The 18,552-nt window shown below is 37.7% G+C and overlaps 1 protein-coding gene across 5 annotated transcripts in view; it reads right to left on the bottom strand.

Annotated features, from left to right (window-relative positions):
• Positions 1-18,552, bottom strand: part of CADPS2 (calcium dependent secretion activator 2) — a 281,939-nt gene that overhangs the window by 111,770 nt on the left and 151,617 nt on the right. For all 5 annotated transcript variants that reach the window (XR_011723932.1, XM_071733753.1, XM_071733756.1 and 2 more), the window contains exons 9-10: positions 6,339-6,405; positions 736-844 (exon numbers count right to left, since the gene is read on the bottom strand). Coding sequence is in view for 4 of the 5 variants with exons in the window: in XM_071733753.1 (XP_071589854.1) it covers positions 736-844; positions 6,339-6,405 (176 nt within the window). In the remaining variant the exon portion in view is untranslated. The remainder of the gene's footprint in view (positions 1-735; positions 845-6,338; positions 6,406-18,552) is intronic.

The following is an 18,552-nucleotide window of genomic DNA, read 5'->3' on the forward strand; positions in this document are numbered from 1 at the left end:
CTTAAACAAAAGCAGCACCATACCTCTTATCAGTGTTGCTGCTCCTGACTTTTTACCTTTCATTCCACTGTTTTATTCTGAGAGTGCATAACTAGAATAGCACAGTCAGTGTGGCTGCTCCAGCCATTCTTCTGGTTTCTCAAACACCTTCTGAGTATTCTTTGTCTTTTCAGTTATTCTAGACATCAAGCCAAGGTTTCCAAAGACTAATCTTCAAATATTAGAAGCTTCCTAAATTCATAACCCTCCAGTACACAGATAGAAGGGAAGAGTTTTTCTCTGGTTCCTAACTTTGATTTCCCACTGTGATTTTAATACTAACTTGTGTTTTTCTCATATCTTCAAATTTATACTTGATTACTCAGAGTAATATCTCTTTGGCAAGCACTGTAATCATTCACCTCTTTTTATAAGTAATTTGTGAGTATACTTCACAGTTTATTGACAAATGATTTCACCATCAATAACAGAGAAAAAGGACTGGTATTCATGATTTTCCCCTTGTATCACATGTGGTATTACAGTGCTTGAGGCAAATTTAAGTTTATTGCTCATTTTTATTACACCAAGCTTCCTTCTGTAAGCATAATTTTTCACACTAGAAAATGCTACTGCAATAACTGCCATACCTTCAGATGCTGAAAAGAAGAATCTTGGGGGTTTTGCTGCTAGACGAAAATGAAAAAAATGGAATCATCTGTTTTACACAAACATATCATACATAATGGAAAGTACCTGCATGAGGAGCTGTATAATCCACAGTGTATCCTTCGAGTTGCATCAGTTCCTGAGGCTCAGATTTCTTTTCTCTGTAACTGCACATTGCAAATGTGTACTGGCTAACCTGAATAAGAAAGGACTTCTTAATTGCTGAATTCCATTCCAGAATTGCGTAACACACGTACCACTATTTAAATTAGCTTTCACTTGCACTGAAGAAATAAAGTCCATTTTTTTTTCTAGAAATATTTATAGTGTAAAACTTTGTGTTCTTCCCCCTTCCTGCCAAAAGGAAGGGGAAAAAAACCCGTAAACCTATCTCTCTGCAGGCTCCTGAGATACAATATATTTTGGGTTGTTGCTTTAAGGAAAACTGTTTTCTATTAGGGAAAATACTTGATACCATGGTACTGACAAATCTGCTCAGCCTATTGTGTGAGAAAAAAAAGAAAAGTCCTGCATCCCAAGCTGAAAAAAAAAGGATTATATATATAAAAGTACTGTTCATATAAGGAGAGGTACAATTTTCATGCAGCTAAGACAAATAAACAATCTGGCCAATTCTAGTCAAAGACTGTAACACCAGAACCTTCAGTTTGATTTTATAGTACAATTTCTGTATCTTTTGCACTGTGTTCACAGCCATCTCCAGGTTGCTTGGCTCACTGGATAGTCCTGCATAGGTGAAACAGCTTGCAGCTGGCATGAACAACATGAGTTACTTCTCATCAAGTACAATTATTAAACAAAAAATAAACACCATGGGGTTTAAGATTTCCTAGAAAGAACAGAAAGTGATAAGGGGAGCTGGAAATATAAAGAAAGGAAAGTAGCTGCTGGGAGAGGAAAAGCAATTGCTTAAACTGAGATGTTAATTGCTTAAACTGATATTGCTTAAAAATGAGATGTTCCCAGCCTTAAATGGAGAGCTGGAAAGACCATAAAAGGTGACAAGAAGAAATCTGCAAACATTTTAAATCTAAGAGAGTGGAGTTTATTTAGGCCTCTGAAGCTCTTGTCTCCAAGGACCCAGCTGATTTGTTTTCAATGATAATTTCTTAGATCTGCAAAATTCTGCAAGGACCTAAGGACAGGCAAGGATCTTGTCTGATAGAGATGGATACAGTCTATCTCAGTAACTGACATTCAGCTGTTACCTAGATTTAATGCTTCATCCACAACTTCAGGAATGAGCCTTTTTGAAGTAAAATTTTGACACCTGATTTCACCTTCATTCATACATTCACCAGTGCTGTACACCTGCACACCACTCCACCTCAAATTTCGGTGGCTTCAACTATTACTGACAAAAGATTTTTGACTCTCATTCTTTGAAAATACTTTCTCTGCCACAACATATACAAGCAAATGAAACAAGTGTGACAGCCCATTCCACAAAATTGTCATCAAGCCTCAAATGTTGAACTGATGCCTCCAGAACCACAGTGGAGGTGTGCAGCTGACAAAAATTATATCCAGGCATTTCAGTTTAGTAAATGCATTAAACAAAGTCAGTTTCATAGGACATAAGAATTTGTGTGACATTGTCAGGCAACTAAAACTGAATGGCAGCTTTCCATATAAAATTTAGGGTATTCAGTTCTAGTGGGCTGCATTAAGGGAAGGAATCTATATAGAGATAAACGCAAACAAAAAAACCCCCAGTCTAGAATTTCACTTTGCTGCTTTTGCATTGAGTCCACAGTTCTGCTTTCATTTATGGTATGTTGTTTAGAAAATTACTGTATTTTGGTTTGTTTAAAGATTTTAAGTTATCCCTTAGGTGGCAGAGGAGGGGATCTGGGGGCAGCAGAGCAGTCCTAGCGCCAGGCATGGGGCACTTCCCTGGGAAGGGGCAGGGACAGGAGCAGGGGGAGGTCCAGGCTGTGGGTGGGCCTGGCTGGGCAGGACCCATTGCTGGGCTGGGAAGAGCTGTGGGGAGATGGAGACCCAACTGGGGCTGGGGAGGATGGCCCCAGGAGGCTGAAATGGGATCCTGGGATGTGAGAAGGGTGGGGATGCCCTGGGCAGGGACAGTCAGGGCCATTAGTCCCCTCAGCGCCTTGACATGGGGCTCAGCTCCTATGCCGTGTCATCTGCTCTAGGCCCAGAAGCAAGATCATCTCTGTTACTGCTTGGTATTTCCTTTTATTTAATGCCAAGAACCATATTTGCCCTCATGCACAGGCACAGAGGGAGCTGTGTTTTTATGACGCAGGATAAATCCTTTGCAACAAGTGTATTTCCTGAGAGCCCCCTCCTCTCCTTTCCTTGTAAACTGTACCAACCGATTAGATTTTGCTAGCTGGCAATGCAGTAAGGATATTTTTCAAATGACTGGATTTTTTTGGTGTTGGCAAGCATACATGATGTCAACAACTCTGTATAACCACAATGTACAGGCAAACAGCCTTCAAAAAGGAAGCCTGCACACACTAACAGTGGAAATGCATAGGATGCCCATTTTTCTTCAGATGTTTTACCTAAGCTTGTGGGAGATCTGGGTTGTATGTTCATTTTTAACCTCACCTCTATAACAAGACATAGATTGTAATGCTGCTGATTTTCCCTTTTCAAACACATTTCAAATGCATTCTCTTATTTTAAGGGAACAATTTATTAAAAGATATTAATTCCATACTCAGTCTTACACATCATATTTTTGCTGAAAATGAGATGTTTAAAAGTGTCTCCACCAAAGAAACTAATAGAAAAACTCCAGAAAAATGTTGGGGGGAAAAGTCCAATAATATAAAGAAATAGAGAACTTGCCTCACTGGTTTACACTTGCAGTCTCTTAAATCCTTTTCCCTATGGTTATCACTGGCTGCTACGAGTTATTATAAACACTAGAATAATTATACTTAAAATTACATTGAAACTATACTTTTTAATAGGCATCTATAGCCAGACTTAAGTGTATTCTTAGTGATTAATGGAGATGTACATAGCTTCTACTTAGAATTCAGCAAATTAGCATCAATATTTCATTAAATAATAGGATACTTAAAAGTTAGGACTAGGTATCACACATTCTCAGAAAAAAGCAAGAATCAAGCTACCTTCTTAAATAGTAATTATTGACTGAATAAAAGGTAATTCTCTTCCTAGGAATGCGATTACCTGCAATTCATAATTTTCCAGAGGTCCAAACACCTGACTTCCCAATGTTCTACCTACTTTATAACAGAGTGGAAAACCAACAACATGTGCAAGCATTACAGACACACAGGCACAGAAATGTGGAAATGTGAGCAGTGTCACGAGGGGATTGTGCTCAGGAGGCAGAAAGACCCCATTTAACGTGCTGGGAGGAACTGGTATTGCAAACCTGAAGACCACCTCTGGTCCCTTCTACACATCACTGGGCAGCCTGCTTCAGGAATACAGGAGCAAGAATTAGCCTGTGTGGCTGGTGTTTTCAAGAAAAATTATCACTGAAACAAATGCCTGACTTTTCAAACCTTAGAAGAGAAGAAATTAAAATGACAGAAGTGAATCTGCATTCAGATTACTGGAGGAAGACAATTATCAGAGTAAATGAGTTAAAACAGGATGTCCAGCTGATGCTTTTTACCAAATTATGTCGTTGTCTTTTTCCAGATTGAAATGAACACCTTTTTAGAGAAGTGATTGGATTGTAAAAGGACGGGAAGCCAATATAATGAACAGTTAAAATGCCCAGACTCTGAAACCTTCCTGTAACAGTTCTTTCAGAATCCACTAACACATGAAGCAATAGTGAAGGTGCACTTTACTCACACCATACTCCTGAAAGATCAACATTATTCATCTAATTTCACACCTGAGTTGAATTTCCAAAGCTGGTGTAAACTTTACTAATAGCCTTTTCCTTAGTACTGAATTTCAGGGCCTTAATATTTTACTAATGTAAGCTAAAAGCTCATTTACAGAGGACAACTCGTCAGTATGTCAATAATATATCAGTACAACAGACTGGTATTCATTACTAAATGCTTACTTCACATGTATTGACTTCAGCCTATTGTCAGTGTATGTATCATGAATGGACTATATAAATGAGCTGAAGCTGTCTGTACAGTAAATATTGATTGAAGACCACGTTTTCTATATAGCCCTATTGAGCTGATAGATGCTTTAAAATGAAATAGATAGCTAAATCCTGTCAAAGGTGGAAAATTCCTGCAATATTTTCCTGCAGTATAGAAAGCAGAAGATAGTTAAAATTAACTTGGCTGAAATAAACTGGTCTTCTAGGTGGCTCCATGTCACACACACATAGAAAGGCTTTCAGGTGCACACTTTAAAACTCAGATGACACCTGTGACCTAGAGGAGAGAGCAATGTCTTTCTTTTTGTGAAAGGGGAAATCTAAACTAGGAGGAGTGTTAAAGAAAAGTATGAGGGACAAGGGAGCATCTAGTTTTAATTTTGTTTTTCCCTGCAAACTTGTATTCCCTTCACATCCATGCCTTAGCAGATATCCTATACAGAGATCTTACCAAATGCAAAAATAAATTGTAATAAACAGTAATAAATTTACTAAAAATCCTTATTTCTTCACAGAGGACCTTGGTAAAATCAGACCCCAAAATTAATTCAGAAGATTTTCCAAAAGATCCTTGTCAACCATTAGTCACTCAGCAATACTCAAGCCGTTTCCCCTTGAAGCCAGGGAGAACACTGTACTGACATGAAGCTTAACAAGAATAATATGCAACTAGTTTCAGCTTTTAACTTTCCTTTAACAAATACCTTTTTCATTTATTTTTTTTTTTTTTAATATCCTTACAATTTTCATCATTCAGGAAACACAGGAGACCAGGTGTGTGTGAGTGTCAGAGTGGTAGAGAAAGGAACCAAGTATTCTTTAAAGCAGTTTTAGAAGCATTTGTTCTTAAAAAGGCCTTGTTAACAGGCTTTAGCCTTTGTATGATGTTTATTGGAGACTCACACTTTACCAGTTTTCTGTCAATAAAACAAAGGACAAACAAGAACAGCATTTCCTGAACTGACTCAAAAAACCATCAAATTTGTAACTGCCATCTGAAGACAAGTTCAAACAACAAATTTTGCACAGATTCACAAAAATCATTAAATTCATAAAAATAATAAATATTCAGAAAATTTCATTAATTTTATGTATAATAATAGACAGAATATATATAATTCATAAAATCATTAAGATTCATAAAATCATTAATTTCTCCATTTGACCACTCAAAATCTATTCTTCTCTTCCTATTCTACTAATCTCATGTTCACTCACTAACATGTGAAAATACTTAGAGTTCTAGGGTTGGGAAAAAAGTTATGAAATATCAGCTCAGCACATTGTTGTGGCCAAACCCAACTGCTACAGTAGGTCTTCTGTAAGAACTACATATTTTACCCAATTTAATTTTGCAAGGAAGAAGAAATATAGGTTTAGTCAAAAAGTACTTTTGAAAAAGTTGTTTCTCACCTTTGTAAATAAAAAACCGGGATGCCTCTAAGCTGTAAGAAGCTTGGAATTGTGAAAAAAATAGGGAATTGTGTATGTGTTGCCTGAAGAAACTGACTTAACAGAAACCATTTATAAGAGAATTGATAGTCCAAGACAACTTTTAAATGAAATTTCAAGGCAACCTACCCACCTGAACAAGAACAAAGTAGCGTTTTTTCCACCGTTTCCAAACCTTCTGTCCTAGAGCATACAAATATCTGCAAAGGAAATAACAAAGAGAGTGTTCTTGCATTATTAACCATACTATTAGGAGGACTCAATATAAGTAAGTGTATTCATTTGCTTTGCCTACTGCACTGCTTCTTCAGTGTTGTCACACGTAAGAAGTACTTTTTTCTTCCATTTACTCAGAGCATAAAAATGTAAAGATACTCCTTTCCATTCCAAATAAGACAAAAATCATGAAAAGATCTCATGTATAAGAAAACTAACATGCTTTTCACTTCATTTTACCAACTGCACCTGAAAATAAAAATCAAAGCTTAAAGTAGAACACATTTTGGCTACACAGAAATATTGATTGCGAGAAAAGTTAAGCTTACAACACGTTTTTATCCATATTGCTTCCATAGATTTCCTAATGGTTCTCTAATCTGTGAGAAGTCAGTCACAGTGTCAATATGGGAAAACACTCAAATAACAAAATGTTGGTGGAAATTTTTTTTTTTTTTTTCCCCAGAATAAACTAGAATCTAATTTTCCAAACAGAAGCACTTCATTATAAAGACAAATAGGAAAACTGTCTTTTCGCCTTGGCAGTTTCTAGGCTTCAGATCAGACATGGTGATCAGAAGATGGTAAAACCACAGATGTTGTTTGGTGGTACCCAAGAAGTTGCATCAAGTTTTATGACATTACAATGACACTTTTTTTCTGTCACCATGGTCCTGTGATGACTGTGAGCTGTGGATTATAAGCAAGAGCCTAGGAGGCTCTGCTGCTTAAAACCTGACAAGTGAGCAAAATATTTCTTACAAGATGTCCCTTCTGGCTGGCCAGCTTCTGTTAAGAGCATCTTGTACAAGTAGGTGGGTCAGAGGTGGAACAAAGATCCAAATTGTGCATGTCAATGAATGCTGGCTTCACAGGGCACTCTCCAGAGGATGCTGGCACATATATTAGGGAGAATTTATAATGACTAGGATCATAGATTGTTGGTTCAGGTGGCTGGCAAACACGTAAGTTCCTTAGTTGTAAAAGGGCTGAGTCTGCTGCCCTCCTCTTTCTGATGTCTTTTTGGGCTCTGTTGCCCAGTGGTTCTGAACTCAGAGGAAAAACAGATCAATAACCAATAAAGCAATCAACCAATAACCAATAACCAGACTAGGAAGGTACAGGCAGGTACCATCTGTCCTAGGCAGACACTCAAGCACATTCTTTCTGCTTTAGGGTATCACATACGACAATTTTTTTGTCTAACATGAATGTTCAGTGTAATGCTTATTTAACATAGTGGTTTGTCAAACCACAAGATGGCTCCCTCATTACTGTCCTCTTGCCCTTCTACAACTCCTGCTGCATGTGTGCTGAAGCTCTGCCTTCTTTGGTTACTCTGGTTTTATTTGTGTGAGAGAGAGGACAATTGACTTTTTGTGCATGATTACCAGTTAATGTAGTTTTCTTTGAATAGTTCAGATCCTGCTGTGCTCTTTTTCACTTCTTAATTCTATGACTGTTATCAATTCAATAAAAAGAAAGGAGAGGAGTACGGGTTATATCAGAAATGTTACAAAAAAAAAAAAAAAAAAAAAAAAAAAAAAAAAAAAAAAAAAAAAAGGGCCTACTACGGCTTATATAAAAGTTCAGAAAGTTTTGCAAATAATGAAGCACTTACCTTAGAGTGATAGGAGGATATTCCCAAACCAAGTATGAACTATTTTGCTTTTCATATATGTTTCTAAAGAGGCAGGCATGTTCCTCTAATCAGCACATTTACTTTCACCATAGCATATCAAGACTGCTATTGCTCCAGGGTGGAGGGGGAATGACTGATGAATTTCACACAGCCTTGAAGATTAATGACCAGGGGTGCAGAAAAGCATCAAGGTCTATGGGTAACACTTGGGCTCTCCCACTCCTAAGCCTGCTCTGTTCTTCATGGTGATTCTGCCACCACGTGCCTCAGAGTATCCTGCACAGTTCTTTGATGTATGTCAGAGGACAACTGCTCCATGGACTGTGAAGACCAACTGAGAATACATAGTTCTCACGTGCTACAGTACAAAGATATCCTATTAATGTTTCCACTCTGATGGCATGTCTTAAATGACTGTAAAGGACTAATAGAGGATTCTTCTTGCTCAAGAGTAATCCTAGCATCCTCATCAACAAGTAAACATGGTACCATCTGTGGGAATGACTTCACATTCCAAGAGGGAACATGGCAGAATGTGAATAACCCAACCCTAGAAGTACCAGATTTAATTAATTATTTTTCATTATTAACTGTGACTGGTATAGATAGGTGTTTTTAACATAGGAGAACTTTAAGGAACGTTCACTCTCTACAACTCCCTGAAAGGAGGGTGTAGCCAGGTGGGGGTTGGTCTCTTTTCCCAGGCAACTCTCAGCAAGACAAGAGGGCACGGTCTCAAGTTGTGCCGGGGGAGGTTTAGGTTGGACATTAGAAAGAATTTCTTTACTGAGAGGGTGATCAAGCATTGGAATGGGCTGCCCAGGGAAGTGGTGGATTCTCCATCCCTGGAGATATTTAAAAAGAGCCTGGATGTGGCACTCAGTGCCATGGTCTGATAACTGCAGCGGTAGTGGATCAAGGGTTGGACTTGATGATCTCTGAGGTCCCTTCCAACCCAGCCAATTCTATGATTCTGTGATTCTATCAAAGAAAGAGTTATTTGTTTTATAAAGTACTTTTCATGTAAGATATACCACATATTGTCCTACACTACAGGTAGAACTATCACAAGTTACAGTAAACTAAAAATTATAAGTAAGAAAGCATACAAAAAAAAAAAAAAGTGCCCTTTTTATTCCCCCTATTAATAACTTCCAACTAAGTTGTGAAACAGGAGCTTCCTTGGGAAACAATGGTATGGAACATAAACTACCTAACTTTAAAATCCACCAGTCTTACATAAGGTTAGGTAACAAAGAAAACAGCATTAATGACACAAAGCTGGGATTTAGTACAGAAGTCCAAAGCCTTAAGTTACTTGGTTCTACAAATTGCTATAAACACAGTTACAGTCTTATGCTATTAATCCCTCTTCCAGTGTCATCTCAAATTATGTCAGTTTGTTTGGTTTTTTAAATGTAGAAAGTTCCTGCCATTTACAAGGGCTATAACCTGTGCTCATCTTCAGTGTCCATGCTCCTAAAAGATGAGGAGATTAGTTCTTACTCAAGAGTTTAATATTCACGCTCAGGAGGAGTTAAACATCACAGACTCCTAGAATCCTCTTTGAACTTTTCTTTCCCATTTATTTAGCACTGAAAAAATTGGGATGCAAACGACCTAAGAACCTTGTTAAATTTGCACAGCATTAGCTAGGATTTATAGAAACTGCAGGTGATATCTAGAATGGAAAAAATCTACAAATGCCAGTTTCCAGAATTAAAAGGCACTTGGATTTCACAGTTAGAGCAGAAAATTAATATATAACAGATCCAGAAGTGAACTAAGTCTTAGAGCTGAGTTGAAGAACTTCTGTTTTTAAAATGGAGAACTACATAATTCTTCAGGGGTCTCTAGTAAATGTCAGCACCACAAACCATAGCAGACCTTAATAGTCACAAACTCACAGAGCTGCAGCCTGCTGCTTTCTCTACGCACGTGTGTCTGCATTCACCTACAGGCCCCACTCACTCAGCTCAGAAAATTGTGCACAAGATCCACAGTGTTAATTGTTCAACCTATTTTAAACACCCTCTGCATCAAGAAGAAATACACAGCAGCCATTCCTTCAAACGCTGCCTTTCTCCAGGTAAAATATTCTGTGCAATGCAAAGAAGAAACTGATATTTAGAAGAAGCCAATTCCATATTTCTAAAAATTTGCTGTATAATTTACTACAATTTTTTCTCTAATTTGGGTTCGACAGTCATGACAATCTAAAATATGTCTTGAATTATCACAGCTCGGCCATATACTGAGAAAGAAGATACTGAAATAGTTTCCCTGTATCTGAGCACTGAATCAGTATTTGCTTGTTACCAAATAGATTTCATTTGACTTCTTTTTAAGACCATGTTTTGAGTGTTTAATGAGAAGACTGATGAGAAGTTGGGAAAGATTGGTTTCCTGAGGTATGCAGAAACAGACATAGGTGCCAGAATTTTATTCTGATTCATTTCATAAATAAAATACATACACATAACAATTATCTCTGCACATGTGCACATTAGAAAGCATACTTATAGTCAGTATGCATATGCCAGTTTGCCTTTTTCTGTCTTTTTATATTATTCACATAATTTCCAATAATTTAACCCACTTGTCTTTATACGGCACAAAGAAAATAGGACTGTGATCACATGTGTTGAGTCAGTAAGTGCTGCACCAATGTAAAGATTTTCTAACACAGTTTGGTAGTTATATGAAAACACAACAAAATGTATAAGCCATTCTATCAATGAGAATTTTGCTCTTCGAAACAATTCTGTAATTTACTTTTTTCAACATTATTTAATACTGCTTTCTTTCTCTTCACTTACTCCCAGATTAAAAAGTAAAAATTGGATTTTCATGCAGTCACTGGTTTACCTTGCAATGCTTACGATATGGTGGAAAAATAAACATTTAATATTTAAAGCTCATTTTCCTGGTAAACAAATAAAAATACAAGAAATTACATTTCCACTACAAAGCACAGAAACACCTGGATGAAAAAACATTTTATGTATTGCCTTGTATCTTTTTCTCCCCTGGAAATAGAACAATCAAACAGAACCACATTTTCCTTGAAAAGTCTGAGCATCACTGCGTTTTAAATACATAAAGGTGGAATACTTTCCTAAGTGCATTTTCATGTGCTACAAAAATGCAAAACCATATTGCTAAATATTATAGTTCCGTTTCAATTGTGTGATGGCATACACAGGAAAGAAGATGGCACCTTATTTATTCTAAGTCCACGCTGCTAGAGTGCAGGGTTCTACTTTTTGATAATAAAATCAGCACTGATGAATAGCTCAAAACCATAATTGAGTGTGGAATATCAGAGCTATTCATTGCTGGAGAAATGAAAAAGGACTTACTACTTCTACAGAGATCATTTTTAGACCAGCCTTTTTATTCTAAGGAACGAAGCAATCTATCTACATCTTGAATGATAAATTCTCTACTTGTAAAAGGCTTCATTTATCACAAACAATGAAAAAAATACAGAAAGAAAAATCAATAGGTGTAGCAGTTTAGTCCAGCAAAGGCCTTTCTTAAAGAGAAACCTCAGTCAAGGTTGAAAGAGCAATTAATGCAGTCTCAAAAATCTGGGCCACTCTGATAGAGTTCGGTTAACATGTGGCAGAAGTAATCATCCACTTGTGAAAATGATTTTCAGTTCATTCTCAAACACCTTTCAGACACTCATGATCCCATTTAACTGACAACAATACAGGCTATCTGTGGGCATCATTGCATTCGCTGTGAGAGCCAATGGGGACCAAATGCCCACAGGCACTTTCAGTCATCCCTGCTCGCTTGCATAAAAGGAATCTTCCTTGCGCCGCATTCCTTCTTTTATTTAACCCCACAAGATTAAGCCATTTTTTTGTCTTCAGTTGAGGATGAGAGAGAAAACTGATTCAAGACAACAATATGACCTGGGTCATAAGAAACCTAGCTGTAAACATTCTCGGATTCATTTTAGCACTTTCTGTGCTCTTGAGAAAGAGAACTAAATAAGCTTTCACCAGATGGAATGGAAAAAATCAGCTTAAACTTCTCCTGTAATTATGCCTGCTAAGGATAAAGAAATGTTGAAGAATGTCAAGTAATACAAGCATCAGACCCCCAGAAAACAGTTCCATTTATTCCAGTAAGCAAGCTACTCATAATATGAACAGGAAAATGTGGATTTTTTTCCCCTCTCCTAAACAACTTCTCACTTACAGTATAAATGGTTATTTGTAAGCTGGAAAATCAGATCCCTACGTTATTTAACAGTGCAGTCCAGAACACTTCAGCCTCTGTGAATATGCATGCCAGTACTTACAGAACCTGTGAAGACACTGCAATGGCAACTGGAGAATTATTAATCCAATTTATGTCATATTATTAAACCTATTTGGTATGCAAAGTGAGAGTGTTTGTCAAGACCGAATGGCATCCTTTAGCCTTGATAGAACTCCAGGCAACAGAGAATAAAATCCTTTAGATGCAAAATAAATATAGAAAGTGCTCCCATTCAATGTAAACTCGTTGTAATGTAAAGAGGTCAAGCAGTACAACTGCAAAACACCTCGTGCTGAGAAGCAGGTGTCCACTCTCTTGTGCTTTTCAACACAGCTTACTTAGGACTAGCTCTGTTCTCAACCCGTGGACCAAATAGCTACAGAGTTTGCAGCAGATATTGGTGCACCCCTGGAGCTCTTCTTTTGGTTTAAATTCACCTAGAAGGTTAACAATCTGTGAATAAAACTGTTCCTTGCTATGGTACAAAGCAAAATAAGCAAAACAACAACTAAGTGATTTGTTTTTAAAAGTGAAAATATGACTTTGAATGCTTATGTCAGTGTATTAGAAAAAGTTTTAGTTGCACTGCTCTCCCTTGAGCATTCAACTTGGCTGAGGAAATGGGCCTTAAATCAACTCAGAAGAATCCTGACCACACAGAAGTATCCAGACATCCAGCCTAGATAGAATCTCTGCCATTGGAAGAACATGAAATTGCAGTGAGGTAAAAAAAACTACCCTGGTGACCCTTTTACTAGCCAGGCAGTAATATTATTTGTGAACTAGAAAGCCTAGACATTTGAGGATCTGTTAATATGAAAAAATCTGATTTTGTTTCTAGGTCACACTGCCACTGATGGAATCAGTCAAAACACCCTGCTCAGTGTCACACTGGTATAAAACAAATCAATGAACAAAACTGACAAGTAAAGCAACTCCAGTTCTGGAATCCAGGTGCTGGAAAAAGTCCACTTTTAGGAGAGTGGTGGAGGAGTCATGAACTCTCTCAGGAATTATACTAGGCTTTGGTTATCTCTGGCTGATTATGTATTTCTTTTTGCTGTCTAGAAAACTACTTTTCAATTGATAAAACTTTAATTTTGTAAAGAAAATGACCTTGAACACACATAATTTTGTATTTTTGGTAATAAAACATATAAGCAGAGCAAGATGCATACATTTCTGTCCTAAAGACTGTTTATTCTAAATATCATAACATTTGTTGTCACCATTACTAATAGGTATTTTAACATCCTAATAAAATAGTATAAAGAGGTATAAAGAGATAGATATATACCTGATCTACCAAAGGCATGAAGAAATATGTTACACCTGGTACCCCAATTAGCGATTTGAAGCAAAGCATGGAAATTATGATAATGAATTAGTCTAGCACTTTCCTTCAATTTGTGCAAATGTTTATTCAAAATGCTTTGATGTTTTAAAACTATATTTTAAAAATTCTTCATGGCTGGATTTTTTTTGTAATCCTTAAAAAGATTCAATTAAAAACACTATTTTAATACATTACCAAAGTTTTGTAGTAAATAAGTTTAACAAGTCCTAACTTATCTATCATTATTAGGAACAATGTTTGACACTTGAGAAGTACTTTGTAAACTTCAGGTAACTATTCTTCTCAAGATGTCCAGTGAGAGAGGTCACCACTATTACATCAGCTTTTGTCAGACAGAAACCAACACAGAAAAAAGTGAGAACTGTTCAGAACCTGAGGTCCTAGTGCAGCAGAGGAAAAAATCAGGGAGCCCTCATACAAGCCCTTAGCTTCCAGACATTGGAAAATGCACTTCAGAAGCCTATAAAGCTGTTCAGCCTTTTCACTCTATTTGTCAAAAGATGCAAATCATTCATGAATTTAAAAAAATAGAAAATCTTGCAAGGGGAAACAGCAAATTAAATATGTTTGTCTATGCCAGTGACCGTATTTCCCTTGTATTTTGTATGGATCCAGTGTAAACAACTTGAGGCACATTTCATCTTCAGAGCTGTGCAGATTACCCTTTGGAAGCACCTTTCTGTCTCCACTGGCTGTACTGGATCCCTACACTGCCAAGACTCCAAACTTAGGTGCTGCAGTTAGTTGCCTGAAAATAAATCAAATGAAGTTTTCTGTACTTAGTCATCACCAAACCAAGAAAAAATGACATTCACAGAAAATGTTTCTGTTTTCCATCTGACAAAAGTAGTCATTCTAAAGCATAAATAAGAATAATACATATTAGTTTCCTCTCTTCAACCAAAGCTATGAAGTAAAGCTCCTGTGGATGCAACGACTGAACTTAGCCAGTAATGAACAGACTGCATTGATTGTAGAGATTTCAAAATACTTAGAACACTTGGTGGAAAAAAAATCTTTTTAGTTGTGCTACTACAGAGCAGTCTAGAATGAAAAGTGCTAGAGTAAAATTTAAGCAGCAGTGGAGAAAATGTAGTTATCTGCTTGGAATTCATAAACAATCTTTAAAAGAGAAGGTTTCCCCAAGCTGCAGAAATAAAAAGCTTTTTATTCGGAATGATGTGATTTTCTTCTGTACTAAAATTTTGGTACTTCATGCTGTCATACATTTGAAAACTCCCTTTTAATTTACAGACTTCATGTAAACATCAAAACCAATGAATGCCATTTCTCTTTCCATTCAACATACAACAGCTGAAAACCACACAATTCTGCCTCTATCAGTGGTGCAGACTGGCTCTGCTGCATCTGTAGCACCTCGAAGGAATGCAGGAATGGTGCCAGACATTAATTTCCACTCTCACAGCAATGCAAATGCTGAGGCTTGTTTCCATGAACTCAAATTAGCTATATGTCATTGTGCATTTTAGGTGTTCCTGGACAGGTTTGTGAAAGAGAAATTAAATTGCATTTCCTATTAGTATGCACAGAGAACCATATCTACAGGTGGGTGGAGTCTGAAAACCCACTGAGAATACTCTGACAAACTTTCCCAGTCATCTGCTGCTACCCACAGGGAGAGACAAGATACTGAGTTAGATGAAGAGTTGGTCCAAGATAGTAAGGGCAATCTAACACTCTGATAGAGACATTCTGCCTTAGGAAAACTTTATGGTGCAGAATGGTTGGAGTAAAAAGAAATATTTTTATACTCCTGGCTGCCTTTTGATAACAATGCAGGGGTAAGAAAGAAGGCAGAAGATTTTCATAGTAGACCCAACCAATCAGTTCTCTTAAAATATCCATTTAAAGAAAATTTCCTATACAGAATGCCTTTATAATTTCAATGATGCTAAAAACCCAAAAAGACTTCTAATTTCATGTCACTTTTGAAAAAACTTTATGAAAGAATTTACAATTGGCTATTCAAAACCACATTCAGTCCTGTACCATGTTCCTAACAGGATGTGAAGGAAAGACTGCAGTTATGCACAGAATTCTCTCCTACACTCATGCTATTACTGGCTCTGGTAGTTTCTTTATTTAGAAAAGGTGCCTCTGTATTTGCTACTTCTTAACAAATATTTGTTTCAATGAATTTCCATAATGGTTTTCTCAAGCCTTTTAAACTTTAAAAATTGACACCTACCAGCACAGTTCCACATCTGAACTACCCATGCCCAGAAGCACCTCTTTTGGTTCTCTGAAAATGCCACCTACTAATATTATTTAGTGATTGTCCTGTGGCACAGGCACAATAATTATCATTAACTGATTTATTCTTGAAAACATCACACACAGAAACAAACAATCTAAAACTGAATTTCACAGGAGTTATTCTAGGAATCAATAGTATTGTATCACTGAGAAATACATTCGTTTTAAGAAATTTATGTAAGTATTCCTTAATAACATTCAGGATTTTTTAAATTAGGAAAAAAAATTATAGATAAATGATAATAAACTATGAAAGAAATGATAATAAACTATGAACATCTTGAAACCGTTTTGTTTTGGGTGGCTATAAAAAAAAAAACCAACACCAAAAAAAGTGATATACAAGACAGATACAAGCCTATTAAAATAGCACGGATTTGCTCTTTTTGTTAAAAAGTTCTTTACTGTAATAAATATATAGAAAATAAAACATTCGAATGCACTGTCCCTGCACTGGAGTTATTAAAATGGAGTTTATTTGCACCTGGAGCTGTAGAGGGAAGATTTCTGGAATACAGAATTCACCACATGTGAGGGAGCATCGGAGCCATCTACTGGGGTCAGACCATTCCTGCTGCTCAGGATTGCTCTGATAAGCAACTCCAAAATAACAATAATAAAGTCATATTAAACTGGAAAACTGCTGTTACATAAAATTGACATTTAAAAATTCCATAATATCTAAGAGGCTATCAAAATCTAATTCAAAATGATACCTGCTACCTGAATGTGAGGGGATGTTTGAGTGGTTTTCTCCTCACTAGAAGTTTTAGAAGTAATTTTTAAAAAATAGCATCTCTTTCTAAGTAATGCAAAGGGTAAAACGCCTCCTTTGGAAGTTTTGTTGATCAATTTAAGTGGAAGAAAAAAAAAAATTAATCCTCTTAGTATCTCTTGAGGTCCCTTCCAACCCATAACAGTGAGTGATTCTGTGATCACTCATTTATTAGTGTTCAAATATGAGATTGAGATCTTTCAGTCTCTTTCCCCAGCCAGAACTTTATGCATGTGTGTGTATATTAGGGGCTCAAGATAGCTGGTCAATATTCAAGAACCACTATTTGCAAGCACAGGATCAGAGCATCCCTATGGTTAGGAAATCTAGTAAGGGAGCTAGGAGACCAGCATGGTTAAAAAAGGAACTGCTGGGAAAACTTAAGTGGAAAAGGAAAATCTACAGATCATGGAAGGGGGGGCTGGTCACTTGGGAGGAATATAGGACTGTTGTCAGAGGATGTAGGGAGGCAATTAGGAAAGCTAAGGCCTCCTTGGAACTTAACCTTGCAAGTCGGGTTAAGGATAATAGAAAGGGCTTTTTCAAATACATAGCCAGCAAAACTAACACTAGAGGCAATATTGGCCCACTAAGGAATGAGCTGGGAGCCCTGGTGACAGAGGATATAAAGAAGGCAGAGGTGCTGAACGCCTTCTTTGCCTCTGTCTTTACTCCTGCAGGGTTTCCGCATGAGCCCCAGATTCATTTAACCCCAGAAGTAGTCAAGATAGATGAAGAGTTTGACATAGTAGATGAGGATTGGGTTAGGGATCAGCTGAGTAATCTGGACATCCATAAGTCGATGGGTCCAGATGGAATGCATCCAAGGGTGCTGAGGGAGCTGGCGGAGGTCATTGCTAGGCCACTCTCCATCATCTTCAATAAGTCATGGGTAACAGGAGAGGTGCCTGAGGACTGGAGGATAGCAAATGTCACTCCAGTCTACAAGAAGGGCAAGAAGGAGGACCCGGGTAACTATAGACCGGTCAGCCTCACCTCCATCCCTGGAAAGGTGATGGAACAACTTGTTCTTGTCACTATCTCCAGGCATATCAAGGACATGGGGGTCATCAAGAGCAGTCAGCATGGTTTTATCAAGGGTAAATCATGTTTGACTAACCTCATAGCCTTCTATGAGGAAATTACTAGGTGGATAGATGATGGAAGAGCGGTAGATGTGGTTTATCTTGATTTCAGTAAAGCATTTGACACCGTCTCTCACAGCATCCTTGTAGATAAGTTGATCAAGTATGGGTTTGGTGATCAGGTAGTGAGGTGGGTCAGGAACTGGTTGAAAGGAAGGAGTCAGAGAGTTGTAGTCAATGGGGCAGAATCTGGTTGGAGGGGCGTGACTAGTGGAGTCCCTCAGGGGTCGGTACTGGGACCGGTGTTGTTCAATATATTCATCAACGACTTGGATGAGGGTATAGAATGTACCCTCAGCAAGTTTGCTGATGACACTAAGCTGGGAGGAGTGGCTGACACACCAGAAGGCTGTGCTGCCATTCAGAGAGACTTAGACAGGCTGGAGAGTTGGGCAGGGAGGAACAAGATGAAATTCAACAAGGGGAAGTGTAGAGTTTTGCATTTGGGGAAGAACAACACGATGTCCCAGTATAGGTTGGGGGCTGACCTGCTGGAGAGCAGTGTAGGTGAAAGAGACCTGGGGGTCCTGGTAGACAAGAGGATGACCATGAGCCAGCAATGTGCCCTTGTGGCCAAGAAGGCCAATGGCATCCTGGGGTGCATTAGAAAGGGGGTGGTTAGTAGGTCAAGAGAGGTTCTCCTCCCCCTCTATTCTG

Source organism: Heliangelus exortis, chromosome 1 (assembly GCF_036169615.1).
Source record: "Heliangelus exortis chromosome 1, bHelExo1.hap1, whole genome shotgun sequence".
NCBI lineage: Eukaryota > Metazoa > Chordata > Aves > Apodiformes > Trochilidae > Heliangelus > Heliangelus exortis.